Source organism: Oryza glaberrima, chromosome 2, assembly GCF_000147395.1.
Source record: "Oryza glaberrima chromosome 2, OglaRS2, whole genome shotgun sequence".
In the NCBI taxonomy this organism is placed as follows: domain Eukaryota; kingdom Viridiplantae; phylum Streptophyta; class Magnoliopsida; order Poales; family Poaceae; genus Oryza; species Oryza glaberrima.
The window spans coordinates 8,514,543-8,540,631 of NC_068327.1; the positions used below are offsets into that span (position 1 = coordinate 8,514,543).

General features: G+C 44.2%; 3 protein-coding genes and 1 long non-coding RNA gene across 11 annotated transcripts; all 4 read right to left on the bottom strand.

Moving 5' to 3' along the window:
- LOC127764699 (dof zinc finger protein 3) lies at window positions 1-1,122 on the bottom strand. The gene has a single exon (XM_052289611.1). The coding sequence runs from the start codon at window positions 1,120-1,122 to the stop codon at window positions 1-3; it is 1,122 nt and encodes a 373-aa protein (XP_052145571.1).
- A 4,501-nt stretch (window positions 1,123-5,623) lies between these two features.
- Window positions 5,624-11,202, bottom strand: LOC127764330 (uncharacterized). 8 transcript variants are annotated; one of them, XM_052289196.1, is made up of 10 exons: window positions 10,553-11,202; window positions 10,330-10,447; window positions 9,930-10,051; window positions 9,444-9,529; window positions 9,229-9,338; window positions 9,110-9,139; window positions 8,831-8,883; window positions 8,159-8,265; window positions 6,950-7,136; window positions 5,624-6,775 (listed from the first exon to the last, which is right to left on the bottom strand). In XM_052289196.1, exons 1-8 carry the CDS (start codon window positions 11,200-11,202, stop codon window positions 8,190-8,192), a joined length of 1,245 nt encoding a protein of 414 aa, XP_052145156.1. In that variant the 3' UTR covers window positions 5,624-6,775; window positions 6,950-7,136; window positions 8,159-8,189. The 8 variants fall into 8 exon arrangements, with proteins under 8 accessions (XP_052145156.1, XP_052145155.1, XP_052145153.1 ...); XM_052289195.1 differs by having other exon boundaries at window positions 6,950-8,068; XM_052289193.1 differs by having other exon boundaries at window positions 6,950-8,079.
- An 8,302-nt stretch (window positions 11,203-19,504) lies between these two features.
- On the bottom strand, window positions 19,505-21,193 carry LOC127761911 (uncharacterized). Its single transcript, XR_008015330.1, has 2 exons — window positions 20,570-21,193; window positions 19,505-20,080 (listed from the first exon to the last, which is right to left on the bottom strand). It is a non-coding gene; the product is annotated as an uncharacterized LOC127761911 (long non-coding RNA).
- Window positions 21,194-22,576: 1,383 nt separating this feature from the next.
- On the bottom strand, window positions 22,577-25,072 carry LOC127761908 (zinc finger BED domain-containing protein RICESLEEPER 3-like). The gene is made up of 3 exons (XM_052286240.1): window positions 24,986-25,072; window positions 22,791-24,608; window positions 22,577-22,599 (listed from the first exon to the last, which is right to left on the bottom strand). The coding sequence occupies exons 2-3, from the start codon at window positions 24,568-24,570 to the stop codon at window positions 22,577-22,579; spliced, it is 1,803 nt and encodes a 600-aa protein (XP_052142200.1). The 5' UTR covers window positions 24,571-24,608; window positions 24,986-25,072.
- Between the last annotated feature and the right edge of the window lie 1,017 nt (window positions 25,073-26,089).

The following is a 26,089-nucleotide window of genomic DNA, read 5'->3' on the forward strand; positions in this document are numbered from 1 at the left end:
TTACATCATGGCCGAGCTGCTGTCGATGAGGCCCTGCCATGGCGTTGCTCCGGTGGCAGCGGCGGCGTTGCCGCCGATGCCGCCTCCAGCGACGACGCCGCCGGCGGCGCTGTTCCAGCCGTAGAAGTAGTCCGGCCTCGACGCCGACGACGATGCGCCGCCTCCGGTGTCCTTCGTCATCACAGCTTCGCCGCCGTCGCCGCCGCCCTGCTGCTCGTCTGCACCACCAAGCGCCGGCGGCCACTGGCCTCCTCCCAGCCCCGCCATCACGCTGCCGTCCTCGCCGGCGTTCATCACTCCACCACCACCTCCTCCCATCGCATGATTGGCGAACAGCCCCTGCATCCCATGCTGCATCAGAGAACCAGAAAATGGCGGCAGCGGCGGCGGCGGCATCAGCATGCCATTGCCGGCGCCGGTGATGAGAGGCGCGTAGTAGCTGCCTCCGCCGCCGCCATTGCCGCCCATCTGATGGCTGTTGCCGACGCCGTCGAAAAGCCCTCCAACTCCCCTCAGCATGTCCATGAACGACGTGGTCGTCGACGACCCACCACCACCGCCGGGAGCCGCCACCGCCGCCGACAGGTTGCCGAACGCCCCGAACGACCCCAGCGAGAGGCGGTCGCCGGCGGCGGAGGGGAGCTCGAACCCGGTGGACACGAAGGTCGGGAGCACGTTGGGGAAGTCCGCGCACGGCGCCGCCATGGGCTCCGACTGCAGCAGCTTGCTGATCGCTGACGACAGCGCCGGCACCACCGGTGGCGCGGCGCCCACCGCAGGAGCAGGAGGAGACGCCGCCGACGCCGACGCCGACGAGGCCGACGAGCGCTTGCTCTTGCGGCAGCCGCCGCCGACGGGGACGTTGCGGAGGGAGCCGCCCTGGGTCCAGTAGCGGCGGCACTCGCGGCAGAAGTAGCGCGGCTGTGCCATGCTGTAGTTGTTGTAGTAGCAGAACTTGGTCTTGATGGAGTTGCATCGGGGGCAGCACGGGCTGCTCTTCTTCATCATCTCCGCCGCGCTCTTCACCGCCACCACTGCCTCCTCCTCGTGCTGCTCCGCCTTGGTCGTCTTCACCACCGCGGGCTTCTCCTCCACCGGGGATAATGCGCCGCCGCTCGCCATTGATCACCTCCTGCACACAATAGCCACAATGGTTCAAAATTAAGCATGGTGAGTGTCTCTACGGTGGTCTCTACTGGTAGCATTTTATTATTGGTATTATCGTAGGTAGAAACATAGAAGCGATAATGTGATATCTCAATAGTTGATATATGAGTTCTACTATCGTTAAAAAAATTATTCTATTACCGATATTATTTGAGATGGTAGTATAAAGATATAGTATGATTTATTGGATTATAGAGAAGGTGAAATGAATAAGTTGATTCTACTAGCTACCAGTAGAGATCCTATGCAAAACACATGAAGCATGGTATATAAATGAATATGATCACATAGTTAATTAATTACATTACCATATGAAAACTTCAACAACAATCTTACAATCATATGGTGTGGGAGTGGTCCTTTGTTTTCTGTCTTTTTTTCTATCTTTTTTAATAAAATGAACATCAATATGAGGAGGTTGATTCTTTTTCACTCGGATCTAGACTAACAACTTGAACACGCACTGTTTTTTTAGGAAATTAATAGGTTTAATTTAATATGCGACAAAATAGGCATTAATTCAACGGTATTTTAATCTTTCTGCCACTCGCGATTTAAGGAAATATGTTGCGTCTTATTTTTCTTGGATTGTTTCATAACTGTTACTTGCCTACGAAACCAAAATTGATGTGAAGAGAATTCCTACCAAGACCTTATTTTCTATCACAACATACAATCATATGGTGGGAGTGGTTCTTTCTTTTCTTTCATTCCTTTTCCATATTTTCAAATAAAAATGAACACTGGAATTAATATGGTTGATTTTCTACAACCAGCAATAGCCACAATAGTTCAAAGCATAGTTTATGTGTGTGTTTATATTTTTGTGTGTGTGTGTGTGTGTGTGTGTGTGTGTGTGTGTGTGTTTGTGTGTGATCAAACAATTAATTAATTATGTTACCCTATGAAAACCAAGTATAATCATATGTGGGATTTTGCTTTCTTTCATTTCCTTTCCATATTTTGAAATAGAAATGAGTGCTAGAATAGGGAGGTTGATTCCTTTTTTTTTCACGCGGACTTAGCGCAAGAAATTGAACACAGATTTCTTTGGAGGAAATTAATATGCTTAATCTAATATGTGACAAATAGGCGTTAATTCGATTATTTTTAGCTTTCTGTCCACCCGCGATTCGAGGAAACACGTTACGGCTTATTTTCTTGGACTGTTTCATAACTGTTGCTTGCGTACGACCAAAACTGACGAGATAAGACAATTCCTAGTAAGACTTATTTTCTATGCGCGACAAATCTATGCGCGTGACAACTAGCTACAGAATTCTCGTGCATACATGGATGAACAAGGAATAATATGAGGATTTTTTTTTGAAATAGCGTACTTATTGATCGCTCACCGCAAAATCAAGAGATGAAGAGGTTTCAAAATTAAACTATAATAAAGGGAATACCAAATCATTTGGATGAAGCGTTGATTTCTTTTGAAACTTTTACAAGTAATTGAACCATAGACCGAGCAAAAGAAACAAATCGATTTGAGATCATGCTAGCTGAACACCACCCTAGAATCCTAGATATATAGGTAGATGGTGCTGGACTATGAATTTTTGTACGCATACCAAGATCGATCCATAGCTAGATATATAGGAACCCATATGTGTTCATGTAGATGCAAAAGAACAACCGAATGAAGTGAAACACATACAAATACATGTAATACTCTTGCATATATATAGAATCTAGTCGCAAATAGATCAAGAAATAGTTAAATCAAACTTCTTGAAGACTACCAACAAGACTATATATATATATATACACAATCAAAAGAAGAAAGCGAAGATCTTTTCAACAAAAAAAAAAAGGGGAGAAAGCGAAGACGCCGGAGAAACATAAGTACCTGTTGGTGAGAGATCTAACTTGCTTGAAACAAGCAAAGTTGATCGAACGGAGGAGTGAACCGAGACGACGAAGAAGAAAGAAAAGCTAAGTGAAACGATGAAGAAGAGGAGGAGCAGGAGCAGGAGGGGGAGAAGGAGGAGAGCCTCCCCTCCTTTAATAGTAGCTATAGACAGACGGAGAGGAGAGAGCCGTCGAGAGAGATCTACCCCGCAAGCTAGTGCAAACGATGCGTGGGGCATGTGAGGTAGAGTCGTAGCCAGAGAGGGGATGAATTGAAATAGGTAGAAACCAATGCAAACCTGACGCCGGATTTATGTGGAAACAGCCGGCCACAGCAACGTCATCCATCCAACCAACCAACCATCCGTCCATTCCATCCAGCCAGAGCCATCTCTAGGCTCTACTGCTCTAGCATACAAATGCATGGATGGCTTGCAAGTCTACTGCTCTGTGCCGTGGCTTGTAGCTGTAGGTAGCAACGGAAAGGAGAGAGATTTGGGAGGGATGAAGACAAGAGGCAATCATGTCAGATGAAACAGCTTCTTCCGGTGCAAGAAGCCTTCCCTGGACCGACCGTCCGTCGACGCGGCGGTGACGCCGTACGTCCATCTCCCTCCATGCCGTTTGCTTGGCTTGTTGGCTTCGGCGAACTAACTGCGTTGTCAGCAAGTGGGCCCCGGCCAAAAGACATGCATGGATCATGGATGCTGCAGGTAGTGCTGGCCGGTCAGGTCATGGCTCGATATGATCTTCACGCGTACGTCACTTGCTGCATGGATACGTGTGTGTGTGCATATGCAAATGCGTCTCATGTTCTTGACGACGCAGGAGAAAAACGACGCCTTCCTCTCGCGATCTCTAGCTCCCGCGTCGTCTCGATCTGAATGTGTGTGTGTATGGTGCGTGACAAGTGGATGGGCGTCCATGGCGACCATCACGTATGCTGGTTTGTTTATTTATATATGCGCGGATTACTTGCGGATCGAGTTGAAGGTATACCAACAAGTGGTGAGCCATCCGGTTCCTATGATCAGTTCCTGGTGCCTCACAACGGTCACGTTCTTTTCAGCTACTCCACCGGATAAAAAAGTATGTTTTCTTAAAAAAAACTTTGAATACAATTTGAAAATACACCTTTTTTTCAATATTTTGTGTTTATATACATGCGTGGAAAATATTTGCACAAATATACCTCATCCACACAACGGGGACGTGGGACTGAGGCGGTGCCGCTCTTCCATTCCACGGGACCGGCGGTCGCACAGGACGGCCGTGCGGCACCGCCTCGCTCACGCAGCCCGGGAGAACGGCAGCGCGGTGCAGGGCGGTCCTGCGTGCGACTGGCACGGGTGCCGCACAACGGCGCTGTGCGACCGCTATGGTCCCGCGCCACAGCGCCGCGCGACCGGCTCGGTCCCGCGGAACGGCGCCGCACGACCGCCTTAGGACAGCGTGCGACCGCCCTTCACCACGCTGTCGCTCTCCCGTGCTGCGGGAGCGAGGCGGTACCGCACGGCCGTCCTGCGCGACGGCCGGTCCCGCGGAATGGAAGAGCGGCACCGCCTCAGTCCCACGTCCCCGTTGCGTGGAGGAGGTATATTTATGTAAATGTTTTTTATGCATGTATATAAACACAAAATATTTTTAGAAAAGGTATATTTTCATTTTTTTTTCAAAAAAACTTTACCGTATTATTGGGATGATTTGTTCTAATCTATTTGTTAAGTTTAATTTTTAGAATATTTATATTAATTTATTCATGTAGTTGAGTACGTATAATCTGTAACAATAGTCCGGTGAATGCAATCTCCGGAATAGTTCGGTGCGAACTTAAGGATCGATTTTACGAGGTATTGCTTGGCCAAGAAAAATACGTACCATTCATCTATCATAGCTATTTTACAATAGCATCTTCAGCGGTTCTATTGGATCTGTTTTTCGAAATGGACGACTATTGTGCTATTCAAAAGCCATTGTGAAATTGTAGTTTGTCCAAATTTTGATTGATTCTCTATATGCCCTCTCTTCCACCAACGATAAGATCGGTGGGGATGTGAAACAACATAGAGTGACTATGATTACGATGAATGTGATGGAAAAGAAGGCTCTATCTTTTTGTTTGCTGGTTCTTATTTTACTTAATACAAGTAAAATATAACATGCCCAAGGTTGCCTTTAATTTGCTAGAAAAAAAAGGTAAGCCTTTCGTTGGAAAAAAAAGGGACGAATAAGATTAAACGCAATTCGAAAGATGCATCCGTAGTAGTTTTTTTCCCCAATTCTCTGTAGCTTCGAAATAAATGGACATACGTCACTGTTCAGTGTCAGCTAATAATGATAACAGTGGTAAGTAATGACATATCACTGTTCAGTAACCCCTATGTGTTAGCTAATAATGATAACAAGTGGTAAGTGGTTGCAGATTCACTAATTTTAATTTTATGAACAGCGGGTTGATGACAACTTCACCACTCACCACCATAGTGATGGTTTTTTTTTAACGAGTATAGATATGCTCATTTTGTTTGCTACCAACATTTGTTCGAGTGTTTGGGCTTTAATTTGATTTGCTTACCAAATTTTCATTGCCAACCACATTTACACTGTCGAATGTCGATCGATGACGTACAAACGTAAACGTGCACATCGTGCATACACGTCCGAATTGCTGCTGTCAGGTTCGTACAAGGGCAATTGCATAATAAGTAGCCGTGATATACGTACATACGGAGTACATGCGTATACGTACGCATCCGTTACGGGCCGTTGGGTTGGTGGACTTGCATCACGTTGGCACAGACGATTGATTCGGTTTGGACATGCAAATTATACTTCTCTCCATGGACTTCAGTTATACACGACGAGAGAAGAGAAGATCAGATGACCGGATTTTTTTACATTTCGACCCTTTTAAAAACTTAGTTTACAAATTGAACCTAAAAAGCTTATTACAGAAATAAACCATTTTCTTCTCGGTGCCAGTGACCTTGGCGCCCTTGGCACCCAACAATGCTAGCACCGATACCCTCACCCCTCTAGAAGCCAAGATGTAGAGGGATCGGATCAATCAGCACCAAAGAGATGGATGCCGAAAACCTTACATATAAACTAATTTTTTTATGAAAGGGTCATAATGTAAATATTTTTCTTACAAATAGATCCTCAGCACCATAGAGGCTAGCATTGAGGGCCTATTTGTAATAAAAAAATATTTACATTTTAACCCTTTTTACCCAAAAAATGGATATATTCCTAGAATTAGTTCTCTAGGGGCCTATTTGTAAATTATTTTTAAAAAAGGGTTAAATGTAAAAAATTCTAGGAAGAGAAGACCAGCTAGCATTGCTCTGCTCTGCTCCAATCAACACGTCCCAGTAATTCAGTAGTATAAAATACTTTGACTTTTTAACACATGGTACTTATTTCATGTCTTGATTGTATGTTTAGCTTCAACCATTGCACTGCATGAGAAATCATCCTCTGGAGCAGAAACTACCAAAAGTATTCGCAAAGTATACCTCCATAAATAACAGTTCACCAAACTGTACTGATTAGACGTGTACATAAATAGATCATGCATAGTCTGGAAAAAAGTAGATTAAAGTATGGATTCCCGAAACCAAATAGCCGTATATAGTACCAGTAATAGTAGGATTGCAACAGCAAAATGGGCAACCGTGGAGCTTCCTTCTGCTTACCTTTGTGTATACTGAGATTATCTCATCTTTAGTGAAACTATCTTTCTGACTGCCTACATCATGTAAAGAGACAATCAGGTCTGAGAAATAAAAACCTCAGAAGGATAGCACTGGGTATCCATGGGCAGTACTTTGTAGTTCAAAGCATGCTCTGCAACAGATCAACAAATATTAAACAAACCATATTATGTACAACTGCAATAGGATGAGAAAGAATAGAAGCTGACCTTAACACCTTGCCTTCCAAACCTCAGTTATGTACAGGTTGAATACATCTGATGGCGTACAAAATAGTGAACGCTCTCCACGGCACATCCATAAACCAGAGTTTTCACCATAACATCACCTAGATGATATTTCCCCTTTCCTTTCCCCTTGCATGATATTGCTACTAGGCATTATCCACCTCCTCACCTTACATATCATCAAAAGTGAAAGGTGAGATTCCATGAGTTGAAAACAAAATTTCCCTTGAAAATAGTGTTAAAGTCTTACTTGGAAGCTGTAACACCTCAAATTCAAAATTGATTTCTAATTACATGACCCACTGACTAAAGCACATTTGGAGGTTTTGAATTTGAAAGCTTGTGGAAGAAGGGGTGGCAACCACTACAGTTAGAAATACTAGAAGTTATTGATTCGTAGCGGAGGCAACAATAGAATTTCATCTTCCTTTTTCTGAATCCAGGAGGCAACAACAGAATTAGTTGCCTGCTTGCCAAACACATTTAGGCCCTGTTTAATTCCCAAAAGCTTTTTCCCAAAAACATCACATTGAATCTTTGGACACATGCATGGAGTATTAAATAATAATAAATTAAAAAACTAATTGCACAGTTAGGGGGAAAATATCGAGACGAATCTTTTGAGCCTAATTAGTCCATGATTAGCCATAAGTGCTACAGTAACCCACATGTGCTAATAGCGGATTAATTAGGCTCAAAAGATTCATCTCGCGGTTTCCAGGCGAGTTATGAAATTAGTTTTTTCATTCGTGTCCGAAAATCCCTTCCGACATCCGGTCAAACGTCCGATGTGACACCCAAAAATTTTCTTTTCGTGCACTAAACAGGCCCATACTGGCAATCTGCATACACATGTCACCAGTCCAAGAGGCCTCAAGAGTCAAGGAATCTTATCTCACTGTCTTCCCTGAAAATTCAAGAAGCTGCAAAATATACTATTTTACACAACAGAGAAGAGAAGACTCAGCAGTGCTCCCAATGACATCAACACGCAAGTATGGACTCTCCTCTCCTATCCACCAAACAACTATCAACCAGACCCACCAGTAGTGAGGTAATATAAACAGCAGAGTTTCAGCCCATGATGTGATGCAAAAATATCTGCAATTAAACTACAAAAATATATTTGAGATGCCACACAATCATTTGGAAAATAAACAACATGAAAATATTATCCAGTAGGGAACTCACTACTATTTCAGCCAGCAAAGAAGATAAAGCATCACGTGGCAAGAAGCCTCAGCAGCATAAAATAAATCACCGCACACACCTGTGGCTTATCACTGCAGTACTGCAAACTGAGGTTCCATGTTTATTTGCAACTCAAGCTGAACAAAACAAATCTAAACAATCTTGACAAAAGAGACCACAAAACTAACTCTGCAAAATTTCAGGCAATACACTAGATTCCTAATTCCTTTTAATCAAAGCAGCAGCAACATAAATGGCACATCAGCTGAAATACACTACTACGCACTGATGTACTCCCGGTTTCGGTGCAATTATGAAAATTTGGATTATCATAAAAATATGTATTAACTGGAAAAACAAAGTTCTTGAGCAAAGGCGGATGAAATGGGAGATAGATGAATACATCATGTTATGCAACACCTGATCCAGCACCCAAAATAGCCAAGAAAATATATAGAACACAACAAACACAAAACCATAATCACCATTGTCTAAAAAATACTAAGCAGCTGAATTGATAGATTATTAGCCTATTGGACTCCAATCGGATGGAGTACAAAGTTCACCATAGCCAAAGAAAAGAAAATAACAGCAAAGACATTATTGTCTTCTCTGAACTAATAGTAAAGCCACATTTATCACCCTAAACTAATCACAGGATTCATAACTCACAAGAGATCTTTTATGTCATATTCCTCTTGTATTGCTCTCTTCGATATTTCCCTCTGCATGAAGAACAATATATAAATCATCAAGTGGAAATAATGTAGATACTGAATTGCCAATTTGATAACACTTAGAGTGCTATCAAATTGCTTTACAACTAGAAAATTCAATACCACATAATTTTTCTCACAATTTATTTTTAAAAAACGTTTACTATAATTTGGAAATCAGTCTGGCACAGATTCAGAATTAGCAAAGCTATCTACAGTCTGTTAGACAACTAACCTTTATCTGTGTGGTAATACTTCCAGCACCCTGATTTAAGTTCCTTGCTATGGTTAATAAACAAAGCAGAATGCCACAAAATATAGAACTTCAGAAACCGATAAACAAATAGTGCATACCTGAAATTGTTTTACTTCCCAAGATACATCGGCCCAGGTTTTTGATTCTATGTTCTCCCACAATATAGGAGCTTGAACAGTCTCCACATGCTGGATAAGCCTTAAGCTACCTGTTGTACAATATAATTTGGAGACAGAACATTAACCCATGCTCTACATAATAATATGTTGTCCCGGTATGGTCAGTTCGTTGATATGGAAAAGACTAGCCTTACTTGTAACAAAGGCCTCTTCCCAAAGTTTGTGTTTGGACCACGATGGTGAAACCTCCCGGAATGGGATTCCAATATCATGGCATACCCTGGTCCAAGCAAATAGAACTTCTGTTACAAGGCATAAGGATTTGACATTATCTCTAGCATATGAAACCCCAGTTAGAAACCCAGCATAGATTGTTCCCACCGTTGAATTCATTTAAACAAGCAAATGCAATTTTCTAGTGCATGTCACTGTACCTAGTATGCTAGTTAGTATGTAAATTCATGAGGTGAAGGAAAGGTAATCCCAAACTATGTCATTCTAGGGAATCTGCAAAGAGTTGCACATCTTCGCATTAAGATAAAGAAAAAATCTAAACCTAGACATGAGTCCAAGTTGGAGCTATTTTATCAGTAGCCTGAGTTTTTATTCACCATCTGGTTATTTTTATTTAGAAGTACAAATCACAGTACATAGAACTGAAGAAAGAAGTGGATACTTACTCTATCACTATCTGACGCATAATACCAGGGAGAATTCCATCACCCAGTGGAGCTGTTTGCACTTCAAACTCATTAGCTGTCATTTCAACAGATAAAGGCTTATTCAATGGATGCTCCTCCTCCTGAAGAAACATGATAAAAAAACAACAACATTTATCAGGGAGGCATCCAAAACATAGGGTAATTGGACCAACTGGCATGAAAACAAATAGGTGGAAAGCACACCTTTCACTTGGTGCATTATAATCATACCGATTGCCGATCGAATTGCTACTGTTATTTTAGTTTGACCTTCTACTCTATTTTATTTCTCGGTTGTTTCGGTAGGCGATATCCAATAGCATGGGACTAATAACTTTGTTTGAATTCCAAGAAAACCGAATCCTAGCATGAGGCTCACCCTGCGGCAGACAACGAAGAAGTTAGTGATGCTGCCTTCAAGAATATGGTCTCCATCGTTTGTCAACAAGAGCTCCGTCACCCCAGGAGGCCTCATCTTCTCCATGCTCTTCCTCATCCTGCATGACATACACCAATACACACACAGTGATGCATCAAAATGACTTAGAATGCTCGTAACGAAGAGGCAATGCAAAAGGGAAAGAGGAGCAGAGGAAGGCGACCTGGCCCATGGCGCGTACTTGGCGGCGGCGGCGTCCCTTCCCCTCCCAGCGACGGCAAGCCTCGCCCCGGCCTCTCCGAAGACCGGAGGCACGTAGGCCCCCAGGTGCACGCACACCTCCAGCTCCGACTCCTCCTCGGCCGGAGAGGCCCTGAGCAACGCCGTGAGCGCCATGTCCTCGCCGGGCATCTCGTCGAGGGCGACCCGCACGGAGCGATTGACGAGAGGCTCGATCCCTCTCAGCGAGTCCTCGAACGGCTTGCGGGGCGGCAGCGCGGCGAGGCCGAGGAGATGAGGGTGGAAGCGGGCGAGGAGGCGGGTGGAGTCGGCGAGGCGGAGGAGGTGGCGCTGCCACCAGAGGAGGCCACCGGCGGCGGTGGCGCGGGCGGTGGTGTAGGCGCCCGGGGTGGAGTCGAGGAAGGAGGCCGCGGAGGGTGGTGCCTGCGGGGAGACGGTGCCGTTGGTCACGAGGACGGTGGCCGGCGGCGGCGGCGGCGGCATCGCCGGAGTTGCGGCTGAGTTTGGACTTGGATTGGTAATTCCGTTCTTGCGAGACTGAGGAGACACATGTAGGCTTATTGGGCCTCCTCCAATATATAAGGAATAAGTCCACTTGCCGTCCCTCTTCGTCACATCGAGTTTAATAAACATGCCAAGAGCGCAATATCAGAAATCTTCATCCCCATCTCGTCAAACCGTTGTCAGATCCCATGGTAGTATAAATGAGTGGTTTTGTTGATGTGGCTTCCTAGTCAGAAAAAAAATTAGAAAACATGTGAGGTCCACTTGTAAGTGGCATACATCCTCTTCCTCTACTCATATCTCCTCCCAAACCTCGCTCAAACACAGCGTGTGTCATGGAGCGCGATGGCCAAGGTCATCGTCCGCTCGTTCCTGACCCATGGCCCTTGGCAGGGAAGCAGAGGGGCCGACATGCAAACTGCATGGGTCACTGCCTCGGTGACTCACGTTCACGAAGACAGCAAGAGGATCGACGACTCCAGTGCCGCCTTGAGCTCCATGAGTGAGTCCGTCTCCACGTTCCCCGTCGTTGCCACCCACGACCGAGGATGTAGCGGCAACGGTCCCCTAAGCCCTGATGCCACACCTGCCTCTCCAACTCCGTGACTTGGCCGCCTCTCCCGTCCCCTTCACATATCATGTCGTGATTTACTCTGCCAACTAACGACGCCACGACCTCGGTCGAGCTCCTCGACTGATGGACAACCTTCTGCCCCCCAAGCCTTGACGCTGTATCAACCTTCTCCAATTCCAAGACCTGTCCTCCCTAACCCCCACACCACGACTTCCTCTCCATTAGCCGACGACGCCTAGACCTTGGTCGGGCTTTGTAGCTAAAGGACAGCCTCATGCCCCCCAAGCCTCGACGATGCATCTACCTTCTCTAAATCCAATACCTAGAGATCCCTTTGTCAGCCATAGTGCGACTGCCTCTCCGTCAACCAATGGCGCCTTGACCTCGACTGGACTCCGGGTTTCTTCTCCGGTTGACCGATGACCGCTCATCATCACCATTCTACAGAGCCAGGGATCACACTGCCTCAGGCTCGTCTTCTGCTCGAGCCAACACCCTTTCCACCCAGCACCACTAAGACATCTCCTCTATCGACCTCGCATACGTGGTTAGGGCAAAATAGAGAAGAAAGAAGTGGGGCACGTACATGTGGGGCCAACATATTTTTTCCTTCTCATGTACAAGTGGGCCCTATATATTTTTTTAATTTTTTTTTTTTGCTAACTAGGATGCCACGTCAGTAAAACTACCCATCCATACTGCCATGGGACCTAGCTTGGACGATTTTGTCAAGATAAAGGGTGAAGATTTCTAGTATTTAGGATGTCAATTAAACTCGACATAAAGATAAGGGACGGTAAGTGGACCTATTCCCCAAGATAAATATACCAAAAAAATTAGCTAGAGTTATTTCCCTGACCGGTGGACCAACAATTAGTTGTTCACTTCAGATTTTCATGTTTCTATCGAGTTTGAAGAGTGTTCTTGAACCGTAATAACAGATATAATGCATCTCTCAATTTAAAATTACGGAGTAACCGAGATCCCAGGAGTGTATTGTGAATGGTTTCGATTGATATGACGTATTGACTGCAATCAACTCAGCAAGATACCCCTCCAAATCCGAGCTTGCTTTAGTCTAAATCTTAAAATAAACAGCTTAAAATTGTTCTTGTGGAGATTATGGGTACCCCATACCCACACGGCATGGTTATCCGACTGGTTATAAGGGATAACTTATATCTATATAATATGTAACAGATCATGACTTGGGTATTACGTTTCCTTGTATATTACGGAACGGCCTAAAGTCCTGGTTTGATAATATTGTAAAGTAGATTTAGGAAACCGATACCGTATTGGTTAAGGTTTCTATCTTGTAATCCTGTCCCCCCATCCTATATAAGGTGGGTAGGAGGCTCTCTAGGGGGCATGAGACAACTAGATCGTTAGATCTATAATTCACCCGGCGGATTCAAATCCCCAAACAGGAGTAGGGTATTACCTCTCGTTGAGAGGGCCTGAACCTGTCTAAATCCTTTGTCTCCGCATCCATCCACTTTTAGGTTTCGTGCGCTACCCCTTTTATTATTGCCGAATTCATGTTTCGACAGTTGGCGCGCCAGGTAGGGGTGCGCTGAGTTTTCTATCGACAAGTGTGATGGAATATATCATCGCCGCTATTGGCGCCGTCTTCTGATCAAATCAATCTTCGACCCCACGAGTTTGTCGCTCCAATCTGCTTTTATTATTTGGTTGATTCCTAATTGCTGATTGATGTACGTGTTGTTATTTATGATTTTCATGTTCCAACGATATGGCTGGATCTCGCAATGCGAATTCGTCGAGATGCTACGGCGCGGCTGCGCATTGTGCATGCAGAGCCGCATGTTGGGACACCGTGCTACAGATCGCGTCGTGCACCCTCCCGGCAGCCCTTAAACCACGTCTGCAAATCACCTGATCTGGATCATTGGTGTTAACCATGATTTTGTTTGATACGTACTACTCCCGGAGCTGCACAGTCCAAACATGGGACCGATCTTCATGCATAAATACGTGCATCAATTCATATCCATAATCATCTACACTTTTTTATTTATTTCTGCTACTAATCTCTATTCGATCTGTGGTTTCTTATTTTGCATGTACCTGGCTACCCCGAGTCTGATTCTCTTCGACTTGGATTCGACCCGGACTCGGACCTGCGATCTATGTGCAGGACCACGGATCAGTCTAACGATGTGCATGTGTGAAGGCATCTAAGTGTTCATACCACAGGAGATTAATTGGCTAATTAACAATATATGCATGCGTCATATATGCATTGTACCGCCGGCCGCCTTCGTCGCTGCCGACTGGTTTCTTCGCCTCCACGATCGGTGTGTGCCGCTACCATTGCTGATGGAGATAACATCTTCACCGACTGGCCTGCCTCCGTTGCTGCTGACTAGTGTCTCCGCCTATACGGTTGGTTGGTCACACCACCGTTCATGGGAGTCCACGTCTTCACCGACCGGCTGGCCTTCGCCGCCGCCGACTGGTGGTTCCGCCTGCACGGCTGGCCTATTATGCCGCCATTGTTGGGCATCCACGTCTTCACCGACCGGCTTGCCTTCGTCGCCGCCGACTGGTGTTTCCGCCTGCACGACTGGCCTATTATATGCTGCCGTTGTTGGGCGTCCATCGACTGGTGTCCTCGCCTATACGGTTGGTTGGTCACACCACCGTACATGGGTGTCTACATCTTCACCGACCGGCTGGCCTTCGCCGCCGCCGACTGGTGTTTCTGCCTGCACGGCTGGCCTATTATGCCGCCGCTGTTAGGCGTCTACGACTTCATCGCCGGCCTGCCTTTGCCGCCACTGACTGATGTTTTCGCCTATTCGGTTGGCGGACTTCGCCGCCGTTAATGGGCTTCATCATCTACACCACTGGCTTGGTTCCACTGGCGCCGACTGGTGTTTTTGTCACCATTGATGGACTGCTTCGTTCCCACATCGGCTACTTTTGCTGTCACCGAGGGAATACGACAAAGCTAAGTCATCATTTATTTTATTCTTTATATGATATTTTGCCTTTTCCTTTGCCTCACTACATCAACTGGTTCGCCGTTGACTAGTGAGTCGGGGGCTACAGATGTTATATCATATTTTTTAAACAATTTTCATAATATTTATCTTGATTGCTTGCGACATATTCTGAGTACAAAAGTGCCTATCGAGTTATGGAGTTCCATCTTCCTATGCTTTCCGTTTGGTTTGCTAATGGATAGTTGCCTTTGGGCCGATTCCTAGCACCCGGGGGCTTGTTGGATGGACCGAATAACGCAAGGTGCTAAGTATTATTCGGAATAAATCAAAAGCATAGAGATAAGATAATTTATTTTCTGCTCTTAATAATTGCAAAAGTACCCGAGTAGTAAACTCCGACCCGTGAAACTTTGTTCCATTAATGACGAACTCATGTCACTCATATGCATGTTTGGGGAGAGCGTAGGCCGACTCCCGATGCTTGGTGGCTATGACTAGTCGGGCAGAGTGTTTAAACGTAATGAGTCATCTGCTCGGGGAAATCAAAATTGACAAGAGAAGAAATACATATTTATAAATATTTTAAAATACTTGAATTTTTCTCGAGTATTATATTTATATCAGATACTACTCATCCTATATGTTTGTTCTGCAGGATCCAGATCCAGATATGCATAAAAGGGATTCATGGCTTTAAGCTTATCTCTTACGCCCCAGGAATGGATCAGTCAGAACATCACCACCGGCTTGCCTCGTCCGCCGCCGACTGGTGTTTCCGCCTGCACGGCTGGCCTATTATGTCACCGTTGTTGGGCGTCTACGTCTTCATCGACCGGCCGCCTCATCCGCCGCCAACTGGTGTTTCCGCCTGCACGGCTGGCCTATTATGTCATCGTTGTTGGGCGTCTACGTCTTCACCGACTGGCCGCCTTGTCCGCCGCCGACTGGTGTTTCCGCCTGCACGGCTGGCCTATTATGCCGCCGTTGTTGGGCGTCTACGTCTTCACCGACCGGCCGCTTCACTGACCGGCCGCCTCATCCGCCGCCGACTGGTGTTTCCGCCTGCACGGCTGGCCTATTATGCCGCCGTTGTTGGGCGTCTACGTCTTCACCGACCGGCCGCTTCACCGACCGGCCGCCTCATCCACCGCCGACAGGTGTCACCGCCTGCACGGCTGGCCTGTTATGACGCCAACTGATGCTATCTTCTTCACGGCTAGCTACATCGCCGTCACCGCTAATAGGCGTCAACATCTTCAACACAAGTTGCCTACGTCTGCTGCCGACTGGTTTCTTCACTTCCATGGCTGTATGATTCTGCTAGTGTTGATTGGCCTTATCGTCTTCATCGCCGGTCGTCTCGTCTGCTGCTGACTAGTGCCCTCGCCTCTATGTCTGGTTTATACAACTACCACTACTGATGGACATCATCGTCTTCCGTCGCCGACTGGTTATGCCGCCGCCGACTGGTGCTTTTATCTTCACAACTGCGCGTCTTCACTACCGATTTGCTTCTGTTGCCGCCGACTCGTGTTCACTTCATCACGGCTATGCAATTTTGTCACCATGGTGGAGCAACTTCATTTTTATTATCTTCGGCATCGGCAAACTCTATTGCCTCTACTTCACTAACCATGACGACTACAAGAGTTTCGACACCTCGGCATACGTCACCAAATATGATGCCGTGTTATTTTATTACAACAAGTGGTGTTCCAATCTTCAAATTTTCTACTCGGACATCCTTAACACATATCTTCACTCAAGCAATGACTACTCGATGACAAGAAGCTACAGTTCTCGACTCTATGTTCAGTTGTTTCTCAACTAACCAAAGAGTCGGGGGCTACACAAATACAAGACTCAAAATTTGACAAGCTGAAGCAATCAATTAATCAGCCAACGAGTCAATTCCAGGAGTCATTATCTTCGTCTTTGCTTTAGAGCAGAGTTATCAACCAATCAGCTCAGTTTCGACGAGTTGGACAACATCATCTACTTTCCTACAAGTGAAGCATCTGCAACAGCTATAACACCAATTTGATGGATTATTGTCACTGACATCATCACCAGCACCTCTGCTTCATCAGCCCTGACATCAACTCTGTTTCTAATGGATGACTATGTCTTCGCCGACTTATTATTTCACTTTCACGGTTGCTATCGACTGGATCACCGACATCGTTATTTTCATCAACATCCTGTCAAGCCTCTTCAACATAGCCCACTCTACTGCTATTGATGGGCAACTTCGTCATTATATTTGATCATCTATGATTGCTGCTTATCATCATTACTGTCGGTTGCGTTTGTCGTCGCCAACTATTTTCTTCATCTTCATGATTGGTGGATTTCGTCATCGCCTTTGATGCATGTCTACATCTTCACCGTCGGCTTGCTTTCGTCACCACCGACCGGTATCCTCGCCTTCATGGATGGCTTATTATGTCGCCACTAATGGGCATCTTCATCTTCTTCACCAGCTGCATCGTCTATCACCGACTGATTATTTCACTGCCATGGCTACACAACTTTATCGCTGGGCGCCTTCATATTCATTGCTGGCTGACCTGACTATTGCCGACTGGTTTCTTCGCCTCCACAGCTATGCAACTTCATCACTTTTGATTGGTATCACTATCTTCACTACTACCAATATTTTTGCTACCTCTGGTGGGCAATATTATCTCTATATGGGATGTCAACTGCGTCAGCTACCATCAATGGACCATTGTGACTATGACAGAAGGACAAGCTATATGATCAGGGGCTTACTAGCTCAAACACAAGTATCATGCCTTCAATTTGGACTTGTTCCGGATACATGCAACATGAATTCATGATCATGGGTCTATTTTCTATGCTCGAAGACTGGACCAATCATTATTCCCCGTAAGGGTTATCAACCGAATACTTGCGCCAGTCGGGATTCAATTATTATATCTATTTTGGAGTATCCCATAAGGGATAATCACTCAGATCAGAAGCTATTCATATGAGCTACACTTGGTCTATATCACCTAGAAGATTTATTACTCGGGAGCATGTTACATGCGTCATCCTTTAAAGGGTGTCGAAGGCATATTTTTTGGCCTAGGCCTAATATGTCTGCAGCCCATATTTTCAGGTGTGGCCTGTCACGTTCTTTTAGGGACTTAGGCACTTTTTTCTTAGGCCAAAGTGCGCGTGATCAAGTGCCCAATACCTTAAAATCCTTTTATACCGCAGTTACTCAACTTTTTAGGAGTTGGTACAATGCATCTTAAAAGGTGTCAAACAGTAAAGGTTTATATAGCTGTCCCGTTGACTTTTTTATATAAGTCAAGGTGCTGTTTGGGTTTTTAAGCAATTGATTGGATACAATATCGTTGCTTTTTGCCACGTAAGTGTGCATTTTTAATGACCAATATTATGGCTTAGGCTGATTATATATCTTGGTCATTTTCCAGGCAGTTGGTAAATCCTTTATGAGTTTATTTACTCGGATTTTACACCACATATGCCATATATTTCCAGGTGTGGTGAAACCATGTGTCTTTTAGGGACTTAAGTACATCTGTTAAAGCAGTGTGCGCATGGTGTATGCCCAATACTTTGGAAATTTCTTTATTCACAACATACAAGCTTCTTTATAGCTGTTTTGCGTGTGAATTTTCAATGATATAGTCAACTTTAGGTTACACTCATCATATTTTACAAAGCAGTCGGTATATCACTCGTATCATGTTATTCAGGGATTTACACCGCATATGCTACATATTAATATCAAGTCGCTTGGTTGACTATAATTATCGAAGCCACTCGGTTGGTTGGATTATTTATTCCTTGACTATATGCTTGGTTTGTTCAATTAACCACATAGTCGAGGGCTACACCTATTAGGTGCATCTAGTCGATGCACCTGACTTTATTTTTCAGCCCTCCACAGTCTTCAGATTTGGTAAAAATACTCGGGAGATCATGGCAAAGATGATTGAAGCACTCGGCTTTGGAGTAATCTGGTTCGAGAGAAGATTATCTTTTCGACTGTGAAGGTCTCAGGGGCTACTGTGGAGATTATGGGTATCCCATACCCAGACGGCATGGTTATCCGACTGGTTATAAGGGATAACTTATATCTATGGAATATATAACAGATCATGACTTGGGTATTATGTTTCCTTGTATATTACGGAACGGCCTAAAGTCCTGGTTTGATAATATTGTAAAATAGATTTAGGAAACCGATACCGTATTGATTAAGGTTTCTATTTTATAATCCTGTCCCCCATCCTATATAGGGTGGGCAGGAGGTTCTCTAGGGGGCATGAGACAACTAGATCGTCAGATCTATAATTCACCTGGCGGATTCAAATTCCCAAACAGGAGTAGGGTATTACCTCTCATTGAGAGGATCTGAACCTATCTAAATCCTTTGTCTCCGCATCCATCCACTTTTAGGTTTCGTGCGCTACCCCCTTTTATTATTGCTGAATTCATCTTTCGATAGTTCTGTTTTCTTCTTCGGAAAAATTGTTCTGATTAAACCTTCAAGGTGACCTAAACAAAGTTTAACAAATATATCAATCTGATAAAACCAGAGAAGAGGATGCAGTCTGAAACAGAGGTCTGCATACATTTTCGGCTTATGAACTCTTATCCATTTTTTTTAACTTAGATAGAGGTAAACACATTGGCTCCAATACTTCCTTGCTCTTCAACCACATTACACATATACTTGAGAGACTAATGCTAGCAATGACCCCAACAGTGAGAATGGTTTACGGGCCATAACCCATAACAATTTTTAAAACAAATGTGTCGACATACATTATGTGGGGATTAACACCCACAGATTAACATCAGCATTGTCAGCCATACAAAATACGAAGCAACGCGAACGGCACATCAAACACAAATACATTTAATCTCTAAAACAGAACAGGATGCATATATAAGATTAGAAATGACATGAGTGGATGCAAATACTGTTCAGGCGATGAATTGAAGAGCTGGTAAGCAAGGCACATGTATAACTTTGATTGCAGTAGTAGTGTCACGCATAGCGGCGAAGATGGTTTGTGATCTCGGTCATCATCTGAGGTGTTGGCCTGGTAGACGTCGGAATGGCCAGGAAATCCCTCGCCATCCTTGCTACTATCGGATATCTGTGACAGTTCTCCTTCCACCACTTGAGAATGTCGAAATTCTCTTGCTTGATTGGGATGGTGTCACGCCCGGAAATTCACTAGTAATTTCCGAACTAATTTGTGCATAAAAATCCTCGTCCAGGAATCAGCCGAGGTACACAAATTGACAATTTAATATACAAATCCATCATAAAAATAACGTTACATACTTACAAAAGAAAAGAAAACAGCAGCGGAATAACGGTCTAGCGATGGCTTCAGCTCCACTCCCACAGGCAACTCAACTGGGGTATAAGCCAAACGTCTTCTCCTTCTGGATCCTTTTTCTTCAACTGAGGTTTGATTGATTATTGCAAGAATGAGCATATGACATACTCAACAAGCCACACAGCAAATATGCACGTGCACAAGGATACCAAAGGATGGCATAATATAGGCTCATTTGCAAAAGCAGCATTTAGCAAACATTTAAGAGAAGTAAAACAGTGGAGTAATTAATCAGAAATTTTAATCAACACTGAAGCACACCCATGCTGCACAGGCCCAACCATCCTGAACAACCATACCCGGCTGTACAGATCTAACTCCAAACCAGGAGCTAAACAAATTATTACCAGTTATAGCATCAATAATTATTGTGAGAGGCGTGAGACTAATCACGAAAAACATTGCTCAACTCGCCCATAACCGCGGGCACGGCTATTCGAATAGTTTTACTCTGGCCAGAGGTGTACCACTGTACCCACAAGACACAGCCTCAACATCATGTCTACCATGCGTGGCGATACTGGAAAGTACCCGAATAGAGGCTGTGACAATACCTTCTGCACAACACAACTCACCACAGTGCACCATTCCTGGATCATAATCACCCCCTCTACAACCAGAGGCATGGACTCCCCAGCGACCCCCACGGACTTCTCGCCGCTTCTCAGTCTGGCACCCTGTAATGAATCATGCTATACAAAAGGTAAAGCCGTTGCCCACGCTGGCTTGTGGTTGGCACGGTTAATGTTTCACAACAGTAGCTCGCGAACCGGTCCTTAATTGTCATGAGCACGACCTTTAAAACCATGTGCTCACAACCCACCATTGACAAATTTTAATTATCAATTAATTATCATAACACGATTAACCATCGTGAGCTACCATTAAATATAACCTTAAATAATAATGTAGTATATATGATTCATCCTATTAATGAGCTAATGTTTCTAAGCATGGCTAAGCAATTATATATATATAGCATTTAGTTGAACCAAACCAATATATAAGGTCCAAGCTAATCAAATTATAACCCATAGGAAAATAAAGTCATCTTCGGCCATTAATTAATCGGGAAAGGCTCACCACCCGATGACATTCGAAAATAATGCATAAGTTGAAATAAAGCATCAGCTTTAAATGGGTTCAACATGCTCAAAGGGTTGTTTGGGATCTGTGTGACTTGCCTTGATCTTCCGCAAACACTTCTGAACCTTCCTCAACGAAAACGCTCTCCTCCGGAACGTCGGAAACTAAAGCGAAAGAACAAAATCAACAAAACAGTACAAAAACAAGCAAAAACAGTACATGTGTATATTTTTAACATGTAGATCTTGATTTTAGATAAATTTAGCAACTTGAACCACTCGAATCCGAGTTACGATGATTTAGTTATGAATTTCCGAAGATTTAATCTATTAGAAAAACAGGAAAAAGAAAAACGATGATGACGTCATGATGACCTCATCAATGGCCGGACCAAGATGGCGACCTCGCCGGAGATTGGATGGTCGGCTGCGACTTTGGAGGACATGTACACGTAGAGGACGACGAGACGAACCCAACGGTACTCACCCTCAAACCAAACGACGAACGACGACGGCCGGCGACGAGGTCTAGCGGCGGCGCGGCTTCGGTCGACGGTGGCGACGGGGCTCCGGTGATCGGCGGCTTCGGAGGTCAGGCGGCCGGGCTTCTCCACCCTCTCGCGCACCTAACGGTGGTGACAGCGACCGGCGGCGACGACGGAGGTGGCGGCGCGACGCGGATGGAGCTCGGCCGGCGACGAGGTCTAGCGGCGGCGCGGCTTCAGTCGACGGTGGCGACGGCAAAGCTAGGCGGCGGCGGCGCGATGGCTACGAGGCACGGGAGAGGACGGAAGATGGGGCAAACGAAAGAGGAGGACTAGGGGGTCCTATTTATAGCCTTGGATTGAAGAGATCGGACTCCTCCCGCAAGAAATCGGCTCGGGAAATCAAAAACTCGGTTTTGGAGATAAACTCGAAAACGAGTTCGATTCGGATAAGATACTCAACGATTTGCTCCGATTTTTGGGGGTAAGGATAGAGGAAGATGAGAGGATAAAAACCCCTCAAAAAAAGGGAAAAAAATAAGGGAAGAGATTGGGGCGGATTCGACGCGGCAAGGCGGCTCGGCATGGCAGCTGGAGCTTGAAGACGCACTGTAGCGACAGGGAGGTAAAGTAGACTTCTTGCCGGGCTTTTCTTTTCTCAGCCAGATTAGAAGAGGGACCAAAACCAGACTTTGGCTGAGAGAAGAAGAGAGGATGCAGGCTCGGGTTGGGCCGGCGGAAGAGAGAGGAAGGAAAGGAATGGGCCGGATTCAGCCCAAGACAAGGGAGGAGAATTTTATTACTTTTCCAATTAAAATAATCACTTAAATGATCTTTGAATTGTTAAAAATACTTCCAATGCTCAAATAATTTCAAGAAAAATCCTGAAAATACTTGGACACTCAAAGTACTTAAAAAAATTATAATTAGACCATTTAATAATTAATTTAATATGTGGGTAATTACTGAAATGCTCTTTGTATGATTAAAATTAGGAATTGAGCTCCGAAAAATCTGAGAATATTCATGAGAGTATAATTAACCATGGAGAATTTAATAAAAATTAAATCCATCCATGCTTTATATTTAGGAAATTTTATTTCCCACATTTAACTTCACTTGTAAATTAATGAACATTTAATATAAATTCTAATAATAATTTATTAAATACTTTATAAATCCTGAAACAAAAATTAGGATGTGACAGACGGTCTTTTCTCGCAGGTAAGCGTCGAGTTCTGTTATGCTTTCCTGTGAACTCCTGTGATCATGCTCCATACTCGGTTGACCAACAGTTTGGAAAGTACTGTTATGAATTTGATGGAAGGGATCGATATCCATTACATTCTCATTGTTATGATTGGTATGCTCCCTTGCATTGCCCTGATTACTATAGTCCTGAAAGAGCTGAACGACTGCTGCTTGAACCTCCGAAATGCGATCTGGAGGTAGGGAAGCATTCTCCAGAAGTCGTTCAACTTTGACGAGCTTGAATCTTGGGTCTAGAATAAGCGGTATGCTTTGTGACAAATATGTCTTCTCAAAAACCTTATTTAGATACTCTTTTAATTTTTTAAAAGAACATCGAGCATCATTAGTTTGTTCTTCATCATTACCTTCATCATCACTATCATCAATTTCTTCTTCGTCAGTGTCTTCATCATCATTATCATCCTTCCTTCTAGATGCATTGGTACATTTCTTTATTTTCAGCTTCACTAGCTCTATAAGGGATAGGTTTGAGGTTGGAGAACTGGAGCCAGCAACTGTTTCGATAGCATTGTATATCATGCCTAATGTTGTGCGGAACAGCTCGCTAGTAACTGTTTCCTGGAATGTGTCATCTCCTACTAAGCCGGCAATTTCTGCTGTAGAAGAAGAGCATTCATTGTGAAGAAATTGTAGTGCATAATATAACGCATACCAATATCTGTCGTATGTCCACGGGTGATTCAGCTTTAGACGTGAAGAAATATCTCTGTGTTTCTTCTTAGTCAAACATAATTCCATAAAGGCGAAAAGCCAATGACTTCCGTATTCTCCACAAGGACCATATATTAGGTTATCAGTGGCCATATCGAGCTCCCAATGCATGTCGGTAGCATGGAACAACTTTCGTTGGCTTGCAGAGAGGTGCTTAAGATGATTTTTCTTGTACAATTTGTTTCTGACTATGTCCGTATAGTTTTCATTATCTAATATAGCGCCAACAAGCTTAGGAAAAAGACCACAGGAAGAAATAGTTCCCTCCACTTCATCATAATCATGCCAAATGTTATAGTAATCTTTGACGTCCAATATATGATCACAGCGATTATCAGAGAAATCATGGTCCTTAAACACCCGTATTACTCTCCTACAGAGATTCCATTCATCATCAATGAAGTGGGCCGCCAGGAACACAGTATCCACCATGGCAGTTCGACCACGGCCTATTGACAAACTTATCAGTCCAGGCGTACGTGCAATAGCATCCTTCAGGTTGCTTGTTTCTTGGTCGAAGAGGGCATCACACCTCTCCTCCACATCATCTCGCGAAGGCATCTTGAATTCAGGGCAGAGCATTCCAACAAATCTTATGAACTGCACGTCTTCCACCATCGAGGAAGGAAATCCTAGTGCGATCATCCTGATAAGTTGATCTTCAACAGCAGCAGTAGCCACCATTTGCTGACCATCAGAGGTGGATTTGGAGATCGTCGATGCATTCTGCAAGACGTGATTCTCTTGTTGCTCAGATGACGCAGCGGGCGATCCGTGCCCGTGCGGTCTACCACGCCCAGACTTGTTAGGATGTCTCGCCGGGCAGGTCTCCCCGTAGTGCTTCTTAAGACGCGAGGTGCCATCCCTAACTGGATCGGCGCAGAGCAGCGCCTTGCAGTAGTTGCACTCAGCCTTGTGCTCAAAGTGATCCCAATACTCCGAACGCTTGCGACGCTGACCTGTTGTCCTACTAGCTTGACCGCTCTCCTCCTCCGCCATCATATGTCTCTATAGATCTTTTCCGTCTGTTTATCAATTCGCTGCAGTAGAAATCAAATCATAAAGAACGGGGAGTCGAATTGCTACCAACCGTAAGCCCTGTTCATTTGAAAAAAGGGAGGAATTTCACATGATATCGTATGAAGGAAACAATCGATTCCTGTATGACCCAGGAAAATAAGTAAACATAGACCAGATGCGGCACCCTCTATGGATGGCTTGAAAAGATCTCGTCGCTTAAGGACAAGAATAAATAAACCAGCTAGCTAAAACGGCCTCGCAAACACAAGCTAAAAACATACATCACCACTACATAAACGTAACTAAATACCTGATGATGGCTAGTTTTAGTTTCTTGTGTGTGATATGATAAAGAAGGAAGGGATGAAAAGAATAACGGAAGTCTGGAAGAACTTACGAGCTGGTTGTTGATGGCTGATGAGCTCGCAGTGGTTGTATTCAACTGGTTTCGGGGCTTTCGATCTGCTCATGATCTGGCTTTAACGCTGCTGCTGCTTTAGTTCTTCTTCCTGGAGCTTTCCCTCCTACACCATATACTGAGTTTGAGCGAGACTGCAAACTTAGTCAAAAAGGAAGGGACCCACCAACTGAATCACAGCAATTTCATATCTCGGGCGGAAGCAGATCCTCTGACTTAACTGCACATGCAGTTGAGTCACTGACATGTGGGTCCCACTTTGCTATGGCCTACATGTCAATGACTCAACTGCACATCAGTTAAGTCAGAGGATCCCTTTCCATCTCGGGCTAGAGCCCGAGAGGCCGAGACCTATCTGATAATGGAAAAGCATAATGCTTTATAAAAGTGTATTAATTTGTATAAGCACTACAACAATAATAAAAAAAAGGACTAGAAAAGCTGGACTGACCAGCAAAAGCGCAGGTTGCTATTCATGCAAAAACAAGTAATTCTCAACATACCTTACATCCTAAGTAACCAATCGCCATGAACCATCGTCAAACTATCGTCGTAAATGTACTTATTATTACAACTAGCAAAGTAGCCCGCCCATTTGCGCGGGCATGCGTCATACGCTAAATTTGAGATACTTATAAGAGCGTAATATTAAATGCGTGTGTAAGGTGAGTGTGCGCGAGTTGTGAGCGCTTGCGATTGTATTGTGTTTTTATAAAAGTATCCAACATTATTGCTTGTTTCTCTTTTAGTTTAACTAGTAAGGTACGCGCGGGCATACATCGCATACTGTTTGAGAAACTTATAAATGTGAAATATTAACCGAAACATATAATAGATCATTTAGATTGTTTAGATTATTTGAGCACATTTAGAAAAAAATCATGAAGTAACCAGAATATTTTCTCTAATTAAAGGCACTCAATTTTTATGCGGTGGCTCATATTGTTTTTATTTCAATTAGTTATTCTTGCTTATGTAGTGTACTTTTAATTTAACTATACATGTTTGAAAACATATCATGGTGCAATCTATGTTGTTGAATTATTTATTTTATTTTGGCAATTTGAATATGTAATTTTTATT